Source organism: Elgaria multicarinata, chromosome 18, assembly GCF_023053635.1.
Source record: "Elgaria multicarinata webbii isolate HBS135686 ecotype San Diego chromosome 18, rElgMul1.1.pri, whole genome shotgun sequence".
NCBI lineage: Eukaryota > Metazoa > Chordata > Lepidosauria > Squamata > Anguidae > Elgaria > Elgaria multicarinata.
Window position 1 is genome coordinate 5116139 of NC_086188.1, and position 18395 is coordinate 5134533.

At 49.2% G+C, this 18395-nt stretch overlaps 1 protein-coding gene across 7 annotated transcripts in view; it reads right to left on the minus strand.

The window, feature by feature from the left end:
* NCOR2 (nuclear receptor corepressor 2) overlaps nucleotides 1-18395 on the minus strand; it is a 298769-nt gene that overhangs the window by 40670 nt on the left and 239704 nt on the right. For all 7 annotated transcript variants that reach the window (XM_063143816.1, XM_063143815.1, XM_063143819.1 and 4 more), the window contains 8 exons: nucleotides 16984-17518; nucleotides 9684-9804; nucleotides 9028-9256; nucleotides 4816-4980; nucleotides 4531-4667; nucleotides 4238-4334; nucleotides 3718-3822; nucleotides 2764-2867 (listed from right to left, as the gene is read on the minus strand). In XM_063143816.1, coding sequence (XP_062999886.1) covers nucleotides 2764-2867; nucleotides 3718-3822; nucleotides 4238-4334; nucleotides 4531-4667; nucleotides 4816-4980; nucleotides 9028-9256; nucleotides 9684-9804; nucleotides 16984-17518 — 1493 coding nt within the window. The remainder of the gene's footprint in view (nucleotides 1-2763; nucleotides 2868-3717; nucleotides 3823-4237; nucleotides 4335-4530; nucleotides 4668-4815; nucleotides 4981-9027; nucleotides 9257-9683; nucleotides 9805-16983; nucleotides 17519-18395) is intronic.

Consider the following 18395-nt stretch of genomic DNA (forward strand, 5'->3'; position numbering starts at 1 on the left):
CTAGAAAAGATCAGCAATTCCCGGAGACGTTTAAAGAGTGCAGGGAGAAGGCGCTCAGGCATCCCGAGCTGAGCAGAAATGTTAAAGAGTGCCTTGAGGCAGGGAGACAGTTGAGCGTGCTTAGCCTAATCCAACTTTGCAGATGTCATTGCTTGGCAAGTGATGTCAAGGCATCCATTAGAGGTTCTGGCAGGGTCAGTTTGGCGCCCCCCTCCCCGTTATTTTTCTGCAAAGGCAGGTGGTTCTCTCATAGAGAGAGCTTCCCCCTTCTGTTCTGCTGTTCCTTCCAATTTCTGCCTCCAGACTTTCACAAGAGAATCACTGAGTTTGGAAATAGGATACTGATAAAGAGGATTTAAATGTCAATGCAAATTTCAATGGTTGAGAGCTGGCCTAGGGTAAACAGCTTTAAAAACCAGCAACTATAAATGCTTAAGGTGCTTATGGAAGATAAATGTGCTAAAGCACTTTAGCTGCCATCATTTGAGATGATCTGGGTTCAATTCCCCCCCCCCCCCCCCCGTTTGGTAGATGGAAACAAAAAACTAACGGCAACCAACCAAGATATCCTTCATCTTGTGCAATCCAAGACGTCCCAGCGATGGGCCCTCTAGCGGCAGCTGAAGCCATATTTATAGCCTTCCCAGATAGGGGAGAGGAATCCAGAGTGTTTATAAGCAGCTTTAAAGATCTGAACACCGGCCAGTGAAAAATCCCTAGGGGAAACGGATTCTCTCTGCGCAGTTTCCAGATAAAGCAATAACTCAACGGCACAGAGCTATCACCCACTTGGCAGGAATTCTGCCGCTGGAGATGACTGATGGGAACTGGAACACTCTGCTCTACGTGTGTGTGTGTGTGTGTGTGTGTGTGTATGCGTGCTCTCTCACGCGCCTGCTGTTAGGAAAGACCCAAAAGGAAATGCCTGGAAGGAGATCTAATGGAAGACCTCAACCCGTTTGGCAAGCCCACCTCTGCCTTGTCGCACTGATATTGGGGTGGGTTAAAAAGCCACTGAGCCTTTGCCCGCAATAGCGGCACTAAAGCCGGAGAGATTTAAAAGCACGGCTCATTGCTCTGCCTTGATCCATTTGCATTTCTTCGAAGACTCTGGGCCACTCGTCATGCTAACAAAACATGGGCCGATCCAGGAGATATTAACCATTATAAGCATTTTTCACCTTTTTATGCCTCCTCAAATTATTAGCAAATTATTAGCAAAACCTTCTAGCAAATCTAGGGTTTTGCTATTTTATTGTTTTACTCTGTACAGCACCATGTACACTGATGGTGCTATATAATAATAATAATAATAAATTAGGGGGAGGGGGAGTCAAGTGACATGTAATTTATTATCATCTGTGCTATTTAATCTGTACCTTTTCAGAACATGAATTAATCTTTAAGGACTCCTTTCTTAAAAAGCCAAGTCCCAGCATGGTTTAAAATGACGTGGGAAAAGATATATTCACATGTGTACTTTCAAGAAGGAGTTTTCAAATAAATAAATTAAAAGATTGGATGAAGGAAACGGATAAAGACAAAATAAAAGAGTTAGTAAGAGAGAGGCGAAATGCTTGGATGGAGGCACCACAGCTAGAACAATGGACAAAAAAGTGGAAAGAGGAAAATATAGAGTGTAGAGCAGCCTTCCTCAACCTGGGGCGCTCCAGATGTGTTGGACTACAACTCCCAGAATGAGGTGCAGTCCAACACATCTGGAGTGCCCCAGGTTGAGGAAGGCTGGTGTAGAGAGTGTACAGAAATTGAAAGGTTGATTTTACAAAGAGAAAATAAAAATGGAAAGTTAGTTGGTAGGGGTATAATAAGTGCGGTGTATAAGGTACTAATGAGCATGGAAAAACAACAAGAACATATTAAAATGATATGGGACCAAGATATGGTAGGAGTGGGGGAAGACATGGAGTCAACGGATATTAAAGAGTATGTCAACAAGAATAAAAGAAAATTACTACAAATTAGTATGGAGGTGGTATTTAACACCAGATAGATAAGAAATATTCAGTAAATTGTTGGAGAGGGTGTCAGGAAATAGGTACGTATTTTCATACGTGGTGGGATTGTAAAAATATTCAGAAGTTTTGGGAAATGGTATTTAAAGAAATAAATGAAATAATGGAATGGAAGTTAGAAATAGGCCCAAAGACAGCATTGTTATCAATATATGAAGGGGTCCAATGTACGCAAAATAGTAAAGAATTAATAACTAATTTACTAACAGCAGCTAGACTGATAATTGCTAGGAATTGGAAAGAACAAAGGGAATATAAAATAGAAGAATGGTGTAAAGAAGTCTGGGATATTGCTATTAATGATAGGCTAATGGGGTGTATGAAAGTTAAGAAAGGAATATTAAAGCGGAATGATTTTGAGGAGATTTGGAAACCATTTGTCAAATTTGTATTAGGAAAAGGGAAAGGGTGTAAACCGTCACAAGATGTGTTACAATTTTGGAGTGGAGAATAATGGTCCCAGGGGGTGGGTCGCACCTTTTATTATTATCATTTTTATTATGGTTATTATGGTTATTATTATTGTTGTTGTTATCATTATTATATTATTGTATAAAGTAGGTTTTTTTCTTTGTTCTTTATCATTATTATTGCAGTATAAAAATAAATAAATAAATAAATAAATAAAAACTTTAGAGGATGAAAAAGAAAAAAAAAGAAGACGAAAAAAGGAGTTTTCAACTATCCCCAGAACACAGTTTGAAAAAACCACAGCGTAGAAGAGACTTACATGTGTGATGGATCCTCGATACGTGATGGGAGAGTCTGAAGGCGGCCTTGTGCTGGGGATGCCTTTTGTAATACTGCCTCCAGACAGTGAGCCCAAGGATGTACCTGCAGGGAACAAGAAAATCAGACAGGCTGCCAGCCTGGAGGGGCCTGGTCATTGCAAGCGAAGGCACTGAGAGGGCGGTGCATGCGCTGGAGCCGTGCGCTGCGGCCCGCCCGCTTCAGAGGCACTCTTGGGGATTTCTAACCGAGCGGGCCAGAGCTTAGGAACACAGGAAGCTGCCTTACACCAGGTCAGACGTATCATCCATTTAGCTCAGTATTTTTAACTTACCTTTTTACATTGTTGTCAAGGTTTTTAAGGGTGCTTTTAATGTCTTACCATGTTGTTTTTCTATTATTATTATTATTTTTCTATCGTGGAGTTTTTGTAAACTGCCTGAGTTGGCTTCACAAGGGTAGCACAGAAATACAATAAATAAACGGAATAAATATTTCTATGCTTATTTGCAGCGGCTCTCCAAGGTCTCGCGTAGAGGGACTTCCCCATCACCTGATCCTTTTTTTAAAACTGACAGCTGCAGGGACTGAAACCGGAGCCTTCCCCATGCAAAGCGGGCGACTCTACTACTGAGCTATGGTCCCTCTCCTGTTTGAACTCTTCTGATCCCTGCAGGTAAGACAAGCGAAGTGCTTTGGCCCACTGGCTTCGAGGCCGGCACGACGCCACAAACAGCGCAAGCCGTTTCTCAGGGTGGGAACGACTTTAGAGGCACCGGAAAAAAAGGGTGCCCCCAAGGGTCCCACACAATGTTGTCGAAGATGCTGGGACACAACTCTTGGATCCTGCACGGCTGCTGGAGATTGCGGAGAGCTGCACTGCAGGGCTGTCTCTTACACCAGAGGGGATCGCTCTGGCACGGACCTCTCAGAACGTGCGGTGGAATGGCCTTACCCCGAAGGACAGAACTCTCCTGCGACGTCTGCACAACCAAGTTTTCAGGTTGACCAGCTTGGCTCCTTGGCGACAGCTGCTCTTGCTTCACCCCGGGAAAAGGTACTGAAAAACAGGAGCGCATCGTGCGTCCAGGGCCAGGCAAAACTGGTAAGAGGCCCCGGGCCAGATGGGAAACGTAGGCCCCATTTCAAACGGCTCATTAAGTATTTTCAATCAGCTCTAAATACATATGAACTAGAACGATTGGTAAGAAAAGGTAATGGCAAGCACTTTTATTCAAGATGTGTACAAGACATCTTTGCCTCTACCAGGGGGACTCAGAGAAGGCCCCCCTCAAAATCGTAGGCCCATGCCAACTGGCCCCCCTGCCCCCCCCGCCCCGCATGCATTGCTCTTATGCCCTGCACCGTTACCTTAGCCCCACCAGCTGGTTCTCGCGTTGCTTTCCCTAGGCCGGTTAACCCTAAGCCCTCCTCCACCTGCCCGTGTGAACATCACCGTGGTCTTATCATCTTACCTAGCTTCTTGGGGTCCATGGTCAACGGCAGGCCCATGGCAATGGGGACTTTCGCGTGCTCAGAGCTGAATGGAGCATGGAGCTGGAGAGGCACACCCTGAAAGGCACACCAAAGCGCTTTTGTTATGGCGGTGCATGCGCCAACAGGCGCAAGTACCAAGGCACCCCGGAGTTGCGCCTCCTGAATCGAGCAATTACTGCTGCAGTAAAGGCTTTAGCTGGAAGGAAAAGACCCATTTATCAAAAGCGATGTTTTCAGTCCACCCTCCAGGCACCAACGTCTACGTCTTTACCTGGGAAATAGAGCTGAGGGGCCGTTCGAGAACGGAGGGGTGTTTGGTGGAGATGAGCGGGGGAGGGTTGGAGATGGCAGACAACCTTTGGAGGCTGGGCCGCGAACTTTCATGCACATTTAAGGAGATTGGGTGACCTGTGTGAAAAGAAAAGGAAAGAAAGGGAAAAGCAAAGAAAAGCAAGAGGTATTTATAACCAGGCGATGTTTTGTAAAAAAGGAATATCTACTTTGCTTGCCGTCTCGAACTTCCACGTTGGGGTTGTAAAACTGCAGCCAGACTCACCTGGGGGGTTGTACTGAAAGACGTGGGGTTCAGCATGCGGAGAGGTTTGGATCACGTCCCTTGATGACCCTTGGTAAGGAAGTACCGGAGGCCAACAGGTTGCGATGCCTGGTTCTCCACACAACTTCTGTCCCTCTGGAAGGGAGGTGAAATGCATTGGTTTCGCTGCAAAGGGGAGAAACAGAGAGCAAGCCAGCCGGCAGTCAGAAAGGTCCGCCTAGGATAGTGTGGCATTTCACACAAACTCCCCGTGCAGCCAACATACAAGGCAGAAGGCTTGGACAGTCTTCGCCTCCGAGCCAAAGGGAGAGATCGCTGCACGTGAAGGCAGGTCCCTTAGGGAAGAGAAAGCTTTACCGAAAGGGGGGGAAAGGAGACATCACATCGGTCATTTGTACTGCCTGTGAGGTCAGCGCTTGAGCCACCACTGTGCACGGACTGGTGGAATGGGGCAGGCGGGCACTCCTCCCACAGTCTGGTCACGACACCCCAAAAGTTGGCCGCAGAAGAGTTCAGGAGCTTGTGCCTTTCCCATAGCTCCTCACACTCCCCCGCCCCCCGGGGAAGCCTGATGCATGGTTTTGAGAAACAGGAGACTAAATTCCACCCACTTCCCTTTCCCAGCATTTATGATAAAAGTTGTGAAACATGGCTTTTATCCACGCTTTCAAAGGCCGGCACGAAAGCAGATGGGAGACACGTCAGTGAATGGTGCAGCTTAGAGGCAGACACTAACACGGAGGCCTCTGGCTGTTCTGGCTTGTGCATATTTTTCTTGGTCATTCCCCACACTCCACCCCGTTAAAAGGGCAGCAGACTTCAGCTCTTGCCTCATTGCACTCTCCATGTCTCTCCCACAGAGACAGCCAAGGCTACACCCAGGCCTGGGTGCAGGAGCTGCGCCCGTTCAACATGCCTTTGCAACGGAGAATCGCCCCCATCAAGGGGAGGCCCTGCTACCCCAGGGACGCGGAGGAAGAGGGAAGGTGAGGCCTCGAGAAGATAGAGAAGCGATACATCTCTATCAAAGCTCCGTTCTGACTAACTTTGGACTGTGAACTTATGTGTATATAAGAGCCAGAATAGTCAGATCAGGGAAGATTCAGATTCAAACCCACTCTCAGCCATGTGCACGCAGTCCTGGCTACCATCCCAGTTCAAAACCCAGGGAATGCAATATGGGTGGAACAGTTGGCTTCTCTTCTTCGTGGACATATGAAGATGCCTTATTCTACTGAATCAGACCTTCCGCCCACCTAGCTAGCACTGCACATTCTTTTTGGACGTCTCTCTCTCTAGGGAATTAGGCAGAGAAATAGCTTTCACAGCCTTGCTACCCTTTTCGACTAGAGATGGCAGAAATTAAGAACATAAGAACCCAAGGAGTGCCAGCTCTCTGTTCACACAGTGGCCAACCAGCTATCGGCCAGGGATGAACAAGCAGGACATGGTGCAACAGCACCCTCCCACCCATGATCTCCAGCAACAGGTGCACACAGGCTTATTGCCTCGAATACTGGAGATAGCACACAACTATCTGGGCTAGTAGCCATTGATAGCCTTTGCCTCCAGGAATTTATCCAACTCCCTTTTGAAGCCATCCAGATTGGTGGCCATCACTGCATCGTCAGACCTCTGGTCTGAGAAGCACGTACTCAACCACTGAGCTGCGGGGAGCTCAAGGAGAACCCGAGAGGGCTGCGGCTGCAGCTGCCAAAGCGTCGGATGTTGGGAGGCATGTGTGGGAGCCAGGACAACATGTGGTTTAGAACAACAGGGGATTCCTAATGGCAGACAGCAGAGGATCAGAGCAGGCCTGGATCCTGGCACACAACCTGCTATATCTAAGGTAATGGCTCTTTGCAATGGCTCTTTGGCCTCATGCAAAAGCAGACCGAAAAGCAGACTTGTGTGTATCTCGAAAGCTATTCCACCCCCACCGAGGATGAAAACGCTTTGAAGTCTAAAACGCAGCTGCTTTATTCTGGCCTCCTCCTCCCCCTCCCCCTGGCGTACATTAAAGGGGGCCCATAACTCAGGGCCTTTTTGATAAAACAGCACTTATCCCCAGAAAGAGGGTTACTATTACCATTTATCAAGTCCCTGAAATTGGAGCAAGGGAGACATCGTTTATGCTCCCCGTCATCCAAATGAATGCTCTTGGCTTTCACCCGGCCCTCAAAAGGCCAAGCTGAAAGGGGCGACTAAATCAATAGGAAACATATTGCTAGCGTTAAGCTGCCAAGCAAAAAAGGGGGAAAGAAAGCCAACGGCCCCCCAACTTCACGTAACCCCCCTCCTCTTCTCCTACCGCATCCCTGCCCCCCTCCCCCCATGCATTTGGCTGCTCTGCGCGGAAAAAGAGGGAGCCGTCTGTGGGAGGCAAGCCGGCCAAATGGGCAACGCTCCCAGCCCCCAAACCAACAAAAGGCCTTCACGCCCTGAAGAAGAGGTGGCAGGGGTGTGCGTGTGTGCGTATAGGGGAGAATGCTTTGACTGGAATAGTTCCAGGCCAATAAAGACGCAGCCAAAAGACCTGAGGGACGGGGAATACCTTAAGCAGGATGCAATGCGTGCTTGCAAGGCAGCTTTGGATACTTTGGGCTGGATGTTTAGCTGCAGCAGAACTGGTTCTGTTCTCGGGCAGGATCCTTCCCCTCAATTGCCTTGAGAAGGGCAGCGGGAAGGCATCCCCTTCCCCTGTCTCTACCCCTGAACATTTCGTGATTTCCTGGCTTTTGTGCATCCCCGCCCCGCCCCTTCTAAAAGGTTAAAATGCCTCTCTTAAGGCTGAGTGACTGGCAGAAACAGCTTCGAGCGAAAACACGCTGGTATTTTTTGGTATTCTGGCTCTTTCGTCCTTGGTTCCACCCCATGGCTGGAATCCAAGGGCTTCTCTGAAGTTGAGTTTGGCTCCTGGGCCAAAAGAGGTTCAAACCCCTTGACTTCGATGGGTACGAGGTAGTAGAGAAAGCAATACGGGGCTAGATGGACCATTGGTCTGGGACGGAGTCAGTGGCCTCCGTTCAGAAGACACCTTGAACCACAGCTTTAACTACGGCGAATAAGGCCCTTTGCCTTATTCACCGTGGTTAAAGCTGTGGTTTAGGGTGTCTTCTGAACGGGGCCAATATAAGGCGGCTTCATGGGTAGGCAAGAACTCTCCTTGACGGCGGATTTTCTCATCAGTAAAAAGCTTCGCCCGCCACTTCACCTGGCAAGATGGAGTGCTCGCTCACAAGTAATTCCTGTGCTGCTCTTTGTCTGAGCAAACTGCGCACCTTTGAATTGTTGGAAGGGGCCTCTAAGGCCATCGAGTCCAACCCCCTGCTCAATGCAGGAATCCACCCTACAGCACACCTGGAAGGTGGCTGAAGATCAGTGGGAGAATAGCGGCGGGCGGGGAGTGAGGGGCGAGAGAAGGAAAGGTGGCCTTTCCCTCCTTCCCTCGAAAAAGAAGCCGGGCGGTGTGAACACGGTCTTTGAAATCCTCCTCCTGTCTCCCGAGATTTTACACCAAGTTTTCAAATGTCTGTCCTAAAGGCATGCGAACAAGCGTGCGCCTGGTGCATACGAAAGAGGTCCGGTAATTGGGGGCGGGCCGCCTCAATCCCCATCTTCGCCCTCTCTTACAAGAGCAAGGCACGGGGCACCCCTGCAGCGAATGGATTTTCAAACAGGCATTACGAGGTTTCCAACTGTCTCAGCTCCTGGAGTGTTGGATTATCGATGCCAAGGAGGCGCAGGGAGGGGAGGAGAAAGATGCAAATTGCCCATTAGGTGCCCCGGCCATTTCCACTGCGAATGCAAAGGAGACTCTTTTACAGGAAGCCTTGCCCTTCCAGTCAGGGCATTAACATTGATTGTCCCAGAAATAATGGCTCCGGCTGAGCGCTAAAAGCCTTCTGAGCCAGAAGCCGGCCCCGGCAGAGGATAGCAGCAGCTCGCCCCTTGGCCTTGGCCCCGTTCCAGGCCTCCTCGCCCCTCTCCAAATGCAACGGCGGGGACGTTAATAAAAGCCATCGCCCGCCTCTCGGCATTTGATCAGGGCCGAGCGAGACACGATGTTCCTTCTAATTATCCATGCCTGCCTGGCTCTGTGGGGAGGGGGAAGCTTTTCAGAAAGTCCTTAGGGTTGTAAGTGTGTGGGGGGGGGGGAGGCAAATTTCCGCCCCTCACATCCTCCGTGCCTGGACCCCCCGGGACACTCACCTTCTTTATCCACAGCAGCAGGGCTCCTGCTCTGGGCCCTGGGGCTGCTGCTTGGCGGGGGCTCCTTCTCAGCCTGTTGCTGCTGCAACTGCTTGCTCTGCGCCGCGTCTTCCCGCGCAGACTCGTGGGCGATGGTGATCTGCTGCTGGTAAAGGGCCAACGCGTGATGAGGCACCTGAGGCTTCGCGCTGCCGCTCTGCAGCGCTCCCTCCAGCAAACCTTCGGAAATCTGCCGGGAGATGAGGCGGAGAGAAACGGGGTGAGCTATGCCGTAGGCAGCTGGTGTGTATTTGCAAGGAAACACACACACACACACACACACACACACACACACACACACAGAGTTGCACCTTAGCTCCTTTTTTTAAAAACACACACACACACACCCTTAATCCCCACTACAAGAGAAGTTGGATGCTAAAGCACACGGAGTCCCCGACCGGAAGCACAGGTCGCATCCCTACAGGACAGCAGGCGCACGTCTTGCTTGGGACAAACTCCGGGAAGTTGGGTGGCTTTGGGAAGCCACAAAACCCACGCAAATGATGGATCCCAAACCCACTCTGCCGCAGGGGCGAATGCCGTGGAGGGGCCACGGGTTTCAAAGGCAGCGGGAGTCGAGGAGCGGCTGGATCTCCGTTCGCGGCGCTACTCACAATGGGCGGGATGGCGGCCGCTCTTTGCTTCAGCTGTTTCAAGTCCAGCGGCTTCTGAGGCGAGGAGCTGAGCCGGGCGTCGTTGGTCGCGTTGAGGAGGCTGGGCCGGGGGGAGAGCAGCCTGCGCGGGGACACAAAAGGCCGCGGTTGAGAGCCCTGGAGGGGGAACCTAGCTGGAACGCTCCCCTTCCTGCTCACGGATCAGTACTTCCCAACGCCACCACTTCTGGTGGAGATCAAGAATCAATGGAGAGATCGAGAACTATGCCGGCTTGGGGGGGGGGGCATTATGGAGATTGCAGTCCAACGTATCTGGATGGCACCAGGTTGGGCAAGGCTGCATTGGTTCAACTGACTGTTTTCTCTCTTCCCCCGCGCCCCCCTCTCCCTTTCTCACCACCAAGAAAGACTCACAGGATGCGAAGGGTCCTAAAGTCTCCCTTGACCAATCCCGGTCACAATGCGAGCCTATGTACCATTACACCTTTGCTTCACTCACCCCCGAGCACAAGATTTCAGTAGGCCACAAGAGAGAGCAGCTGTTCCTCAGAGGTTGCTACAAAACAAGCACATCTAGGTGACTCAAGCTAACATGCCAAGCTGCACACACTGACCAGGTTCGCATGACGCAAGAGCGGTTAATAAGCTATGGTGGCTTGTTAACCACCCCACCCTGCCAGTCACAAGCCACCCAATTTACCTAATTACCCTCATCAGGTGTGGCTTGTTGGGATGTCTGAACCTGGCAAGGCTGGGATGGTTAACAAACCACGCATAACCCATGGCTTGTTCTAGGGTTGCTGGGTGGTTTTTGCTGACCACCCCAGTCACCCACCTTTGCTGGGTCTGGACATCACGACAAGCTGTGCCCGGTGAGGGTAATTAGGTAAACTGGGCGGCACATGATCAACCCAAGCTCAGCGGTTAACAAGACGTATTAACTACCCACATGTTGTGCTAACTGCCTAGGAAGACAAAACCACTCCAAGATCACTAGCAAGTCTGAACTGAAGAGGGGAGACAAGAGCTTGTTAAACAGGGTGATCCGTCAGAACCTGAACACAACGAAAGGCAAATATCTATCCAACAGCAAGTCTGGAATAGCTAAGCTTGCCTTTAATGCTGGAAGCCTGAAGGAGAGTTGGGGCTGAAGGGAGCCAACTGGCAACCAGCAAGTTTTGGTTCTGTTCTCACTTAGTGATATGGTGTGTGTGTGTGTGTGTGTGTGTGAGAGAGAGAGAGAGAGAGAGAGAGAGAGAGAGAGAAGAATCACGTTCAAGTTGGAGAGAGAGAGAGAAGGGAGGAGAGGAAACAGGGAGTACAGAAGGAACACCGGCATATGGATTAACTAGAGCGTAAGAGTGCAGAGTTCAAGGACGAGAGAGAGTCTGAAAACCAAGAAGGTGCTTTATGATGTCTGCGTGTGTGCGCGAGGTCAGGTCAGTTCCTTTATATGATCAGCAGCCAAAAAAGCTCAGCGGCTTGCTCAGCTATGCACGGCTCGCAGACATGCAGCTGTATGCCCTTTGCACAATCTACCTTGCAACAAAATGTGATCGCGTATTAGCAACATGCCTGTCACGATGATGGGTGGGTGGGGCATGTGCAAAGGAGGAGTGTGCATATTGCGTCGGGGCGGGAGGTGCATATGTACCTAGCCAGCGACAGCCTCAGGGGCAGAGGTGGTGGGCAGATTGCGCCCTTACCGCGGCATTGTTAAAATGCAATGCTTTATTTTTTCTTCACAGGAGGGAACAGCAGCCGTTCACTTATACGAAAGAAATAGCGATGCGCCATTAGTGAGGAAGACGAAGCCAAGGCTTTAAGGATGAAGCCTACTCCAAATCTGCCTAGTGCCCCCTTGGTTCTCTGCTGTGATCATTCTAAAGTGGTCTCCACTGACCTGATGCCCTCCAGACTACAACTCCCATAATCCCATAGCTATCTATGCTCTAGAACACGATGGAATGCTGGGCGCTGGCAAAATCCCCCACCGTTACTAGCTCATTGTGAATGAATGGCTGAAATATGAATGGATTATTCAGCAGAGGTAATAAATGTCGAGATGAACGGAAGCAGCGGATACAGGAGGATTTGCACTTCCAAAGTCCACAGGGCTGCTTCAGGTGCTCTGACTGAATGACTATATGAAAAGAGCCCCAGAACGGGAAAATGTGCCGGAATCACGTGCCAACGATTATGATAATGTGTGAGGTTTCTCGGCGATTTTGCTCCTGACACACCTGCTTCCGTGGGGAAGCCTACGTCACAGTGAGAACCGAAGCGTTGCACCAATTATGGCCTGCTAGGGCAGGAGTCTACGCAAGGCAGTTCTTGCATAAGTTACATTGATCTGGATGGCTTTAAAAGGGGGTTAGACAAACTCATGGAGGTTACAGCTATTAGTAGCTACTAGTCCTGAAGGCTCTATGCCAGCTCCAGTTTCAGAAACAGTAAGCCTAGATACATCAATTGCTGGGGAACATGGATGGGTGGGTGCTGTTGCACTCATGTCCTTCATGTGAGTTTCCCACAGACAGCTGGCCGGCCACTTTGTGAATGGAATGCTGGACAAAAAGGACATTTCTCTGATCCGGCATGATGGACAGGATAAATCGGGACAGCCACCTCGACCCTGCCCCACAAGTTATGGTCTGGCAATGTCCCACGGCCAACATCCCAACACTGACTGAGTGATGGGCGCAGTCCTACTGGCTTCCCATGCACCGTCTAGATAGGGAAGTGAAGAGACCTGGATGGTGGGGCTGTAGGGCTGCCCAAGGGTCTCCACTTCCCTTGCTCGGCTTCGGCCATTTTCTTCCGCTGCCCCTTACACCTGGAACGCTCTTCCAGAACATTTGAGAACTACAAGTTCAATCACAGCTTTTAAAGCTCAGCTAAAAACTTTTCTTTTTCCTAAAGCTTTTAAAACTTGATGTTGTGCAGACTTTATACTGTTAGTTTTACTCTACCCTGTGCCTGTTTGGTGCATTCTCTTCCCCTTCTTATTGTTTTATTATGATTTCATTAGAATGTAAGCCTATGCGGCAGGGTTTTGCTATTTTATTGTTTCACTCTGTACAGCACCATGTACATTGATGGCGCTATATAAATAAATAAAAATAATAATACTCAGTCCCCTAAAGTCCCGTGTCTGGAGGCACCTCCGATCCTTAGCAAACCTACACAAGCATCGGCAACCCACACTTCTGTGAAACAAATGGACGCGAGATCAGATTAGGCCAAAGAGAGGCTCTGTGCGGCTTCTAGGTATCCGGCGCCCCGGGAGAGAGTATCTGATCCCACAAAGATGTGTCTCCAGCTGCTGGGGCTGCCACTGTAGGTGAGCCCATTCCTAGCTCCTTCGGAGCGCAAACCAAGAAAAACGAGCCTCCCTTTGTCAAACTCAAAAGAGGAGGGAAGGCTTGTTCTTGCAACAGCATCAGCTCCCTCGGCAGCAGCCCCCAGACGGCATCGGAGCCGGCTGGTGTCTCAAAGGGACCTACGGGTGAGGACCAAGTGGACTTCTGTTTGTTTCTGGCCTCTATTGGGGGACGTCTCCAAGACTGATTTAGAGACGCGGGAGGTAGACGAGGGAAAGGGGTCACCAGGCAGATACGGATTTGATTCCCTTCACGTGGCTGGGCCATGCTTATTTGTCTGCCTAAGCTTGAACACAGAGTGACCTTGAAATTTATAGGCAGTGAAATAACTAGCTAAAATAAACCAGGAGGAGGATGTGAGCCTGGCTTTAAAGCCCACTGGTAGTTGAAGAGACGTAATCCGAGAGCGCGTTGGGAGAGGCACAGCAAAGGGGCCAAAGAGCCAGCAAGCCCTGGATTCTGACCTGGAGCTCCAATCCCTAAATCAAGGGGCAGAGAGGTTCGTTCTGGTAGTACGGCCTCCATTACAGGGAGACCTGGAAGCATGACCCGTACTTCCATCTGCCTATTGACAGCCTAAAGTCCTTTCGATTGCCTCAGCAAGACCTGTAACCCTCTTGGCTTGCAGCCTTTGTTCAGTTCCAGGTCACAGCCAGGTCTTTGCCCACGTGATGTCACCTGTCTGATTATTGCTCTTTAACCTGCTTCAGTCCTGGATTTGTTTACACAATGGAGTAAATATGAGCTTGCAGCAAAACTGAGAAGTCCCTCACATCTTTATTCTAGACTTCTCCAACCTGCCCCCAGCAGATGTGTTGGGCTACAACTCCTATAATCCCCCAGCCAGTATGGCTGGGTGGGGACTATGAAAGTTGTAATCCAACACATCTGGAGGGCCTCAGGTTAAGGAAAGACAATCAGGAACTATTTCCTTCGGTCCATTTTCACCTTGGAAAAACTGACCAGGGGTTGAGCAACTTCTTTAGCACCGAGGACTACAGCCAAATGTTCTCACTTTTGAGGTCCTACCACCAGTGCAGCTCCAAGAAACGCTTGTAAAATGGACGTTACATTTTCTCCGAGAACACAGACAAGTTGATTTCCTGTAATTGCGGTTCTCCTTTCTGGTCATCTGTGCATTCACATATGCACTCAGAGCCCATAGGTGTGATGCACAGAGACCACGAAGAAGAAGAACCGGTGGATTCCGTCTTGCTCCGCTGATATTAGGGCCAGGGGACAACAACAGGGACATGAGGCTTTGGGAGTTTATGGGAGAGGGTGATTAGTAATGATGGAAAGTCATACTCAAGTTGGATAACTGGCTGAAAGGGTAACAGGTTCAACCGTCAAAGTTGTCCCAGGAGGTTTTAAACTACCAAGAATATAGGATACGGTTTCTGCTTGCCTCTCTCTCTCTTTTAATGCACAGCATCCTTGCATTCTCCCATAGCAATGAACTGACAATAGTTAACTTATGTCTGTATGGGCTGGCATTCTGCGTTCATTTATATTTAGCATGACCTACAGCTGAACTTTCATTCCTAGCACTGCCAGCAGCCTTTATAAAATATATATGTAAAGATAATTTTCTTCGGGGACTATTTTTTTTTAAGCGGGAAGAGCTAAGAGCCGTTATTACCCTACCTTTGGGTTGGCAATAGCCAGCAAGACCTGCAAAATGACGGAGGACAGCCAGGAAAGGACTCCCTGAGGGCCACTCCTATGAACTGCTCCTCACCCCATTGCTCTGCTTAGGGATTGAACACAACACAAAATGTGCATGCTGTTGATCTGTGCTTCTTTTGCTATCTGGTCGCACACTCTTCTTCTATAAATCTTAATGGGCCCGTGGGCCCCTCCTGCCACTGAACCAAGGACCAGGGTATGCAGAGCTACTGGCCATGATAACTGAACAAGACTTCCAATATTTAGAGACGTGTTAGAATCATAGAATAGCAGAGTTGGAAGGGGCCTACAAGGCCATCAAGTCCAACCCCCTGCTCAATGCAGGAATCCATCCTAAAGCATCCCTGGCAGATGGTTGTCCAGCTGCCTCTTGAATGCCTCTAGTGTGGGAGAGACCACAACCTCCCTAGGTAACTGGTTCCATTGTCATACTGCTCTAACAGTCAGGAATTTTTTCCTGATGTCCAGCTGGAATTTGGCTTCCTTTAACTTGAGCCCGTTATTCCGTGTCCTGCACTCTGGGAGGACCGAGAAGAGATCCTGGCCCTCCTCTGTGGGACAACCTTTTAAGTATTTGAAGAGTGCTATCATGTCTCCCCTCCATCTTCTCTTCTTCAGGCTAAACAGGCCCAGTTCTTTCAGTCTCTCTTCATAGGTCTTTGTTTCCAGACCCCTGATCATCCTGGTTGCCCTCCTCTGAACACGCTCCAGCTGAATATCAGCTTCTGAGAGCAAAACAACAGCGTGGCTCATGTTGCCTTCATGCCTGAATGTGTTGATAGCTGGCCTTCCTCTAGCCAGACACTTCCAGAAAACAGGATACTGGATCCTTGGTCTGCAGGATTTTTTTTAAAGTTCTTATTTTTAGAGGGAAACAAGGAAGGTAGACCTGCTGGACTGCAGCGTCACATCCTGGGGGACAGCCAGTGGAAGGTCTCAGCAAAGAATCCCACAGGCAAAGTGGTAGAATCATAGACATCCAGAGAGCCAAAGTGCCCCAGGGATGCATCTAAACAGGAGACGAAAGCCAGCCCCAGGAGGAAGGAGGAAATTTGCAGCAGAGTGGATGGAGGCTTTCTACAGAAAGTTCTTAAATGCTTTTTGGGTTAACCAATGAACTACGCTAGGCCTCATACAAAAAAACTAGGGGGAGCTTGACTGCATAATCCCATTTTTGCACCCTAAACGGAACACTGCAGAAACTCAGGTCAGTGCCGAGGGGTGAGCTGCCTCCCCCAAATTCCAAGATAGCTTCCACGATAGTAAAAAGTTACTATCTCTGTAGCATTTCTCTAAATTGTTGGGTCTGGAAACCTACTGTCCTGTTTAAATTAAAGCCAAGAGTTCCAGGGGCTGGAGTTCTTAAGGAGAGCCCTATAAGCACGAGAGCCGTTAATCCTCCTGCACATTCAAATGTGGCTGCTTCTATACTGTTTGTTTTTGGTTTCTGGCCTGCTTCCACCATAAGGATCAATTTGTGCCCCAGCGAACCAGAGGCCCTTGTTTTTCTTGCAGCGGGTCAGCCTTTGCTTGATGAACAGCTGTACGCGAGTATAGATCCAAGAGGCATTTAATGAAATTGACCGAGGCTGTGCACTAAACCACAAATCACCCGTCACCCCAGAGAAAGCCAGACAGTTGTCCTCATCAAGCACAGCCCACCAGTACCGGCACATGACCATATTGCGGCACATGACCTCCTTTAACCCCTAACAACGGGCATCGATCCTGAACAGCATAAGCACCAAGACCATAAAGTTGCCCTTTCAATTACTGTCGCTGGCAACACGGGGCTCAAAGAGCCCAGGCGCCATAAATCATTAAGCAACTGCAAAACCCACTGAGGACAGCAGTGTAATAAGTCAGCGATTTTTAAGCCACTGGTCTAAGGAATGGTGCCCCATCCACAAGCAATTTCCTGCTGTTAAGGGAAATTTGCACACCGTTCTGCTGGTGGGCAGGAAGCCATATTTTTTGGCAGTCAACAAGCTTCTAGCAGCAAGGCCAAGAGCTTTTCTCACACTGCTAGATGGGTGGGACTCTCCAAAGGCTCTAGTCCTCATCATTCTGGAGGGAAACACACCCAAACATTTCAAATCCCCAGGCACCAACATTAAATGTTTAGGTGCCCAGATAACTAGACAACAGGGTTTGTATGTGTGTGTGTGTGTGTGTGCTTAGAATGTATTTTTAATTACTCCTTTCCACTCGGTTTCCTCGGCACTTACTTGTTTTTGTCTCCAGCATCCTGTTCGTCCATTTCATCGGCACTGCAAGTGGCGCTGGAGTCACTGTCCGTATTAGCACCGCCAGTTTTCCCAGCTTTGTGGTTCTCCTTCTTCTCAGCCTTGGGTGCGCCCTCAGTCTCAGTGACCACACTATTGCTGCTGCTCTTCTTGTCACTGGCCGCGTCCTTTTCCTGACAGTCCTCCACCTCCTCCATTTTGATGTCACCCTTGGTAGGCTCAGGGTTTGGGGGCTTTTCGTCCATCTCCTCCGTTTTCACCACATCGACTGCTTGTTCTTCTTGTGGCTTCTCTTCGCCGCAAGCTAGTTCAGCGGCTGACTCCTCAGACGGTTGGGCGGTAGGCTCTACGGGAGTTGCTTCTGGGGAACCCGTGGTTTCCTCCATCTTGACAGCCGGTTCATCTCCAGCATCGTCTCTGGGCTCGGGGATTGGTTTGTGCCCGTTTTCTGTATTTTCTTTGGCTTCAGGTCTTGGAGAAGGGAGGCTCTCTGTGTCCGAGCTGTTATTTACTGCAACTGGAATTAAACAAGAAGACATATTTTCCATTTGTATGGCTCGGTACCATTTGCCATGCACAAACAGTAACATATAAAAGCAACGAGGTCCCTCCCGGAAGAACCCCAGAAAAGGTTTTACTGTAGAGTGAGCTAATCTACTGGTGTGCATTATTTAATGACAATGGCCTCTGAATAGTTATGGCTGGACAAGAATTTTGCATTTCTAATATTTTTAGGTCATTCTACAGTCTGAATGCGGGATGGTCCACACACAGATGATTTTACTAAACTACTTCATAGTGGATAGCATACATATAGTGTGTGAAGAGTGAACAGCATCCTGGATTTTTTAAAGTTATTATTATTGTAACAATTTTTAAGATAGAACTTTGATTTTCATTGTAAGTGCATTGTTTAAAGTATGTTGCCATGGTATCTCCTTCTAGAGCATTCATACATATATACATGCATGCACTGCAGGGAGTATGTGGGCACATGGGTTCCCCCTGGCTAACAAACCATGGTTTGTTGAACCATGGTTTGTTGCTCTGGGATTGTTATGTCTCAATCAAGCTACCGATTATGACTGTTTATGAATGCCAAGATGCTGTTGCCCATCTGACTGTCAGAGCACTACGACAATGGAACCAGTGACCTAGGGAGGTTGTGGTCTCTCCCACACTAGAGGCCTTCAAGAGGCAGCTGGACAAGCATCTGTCAGGGATGCTGTAGAGTGGATTCCTGCATTGAGCAGGGGGGTTGGACTCGATGGCCTTATAGGCCCCTTCCAACTCTACTATTCTAGGATTCTATGATCTATCTAGATTTATTTCAATATCTGTGCTAAGAAGATTCCAGATTGAAGGAGGCAGTCGTTTTGAGGAATCTTGCTAAG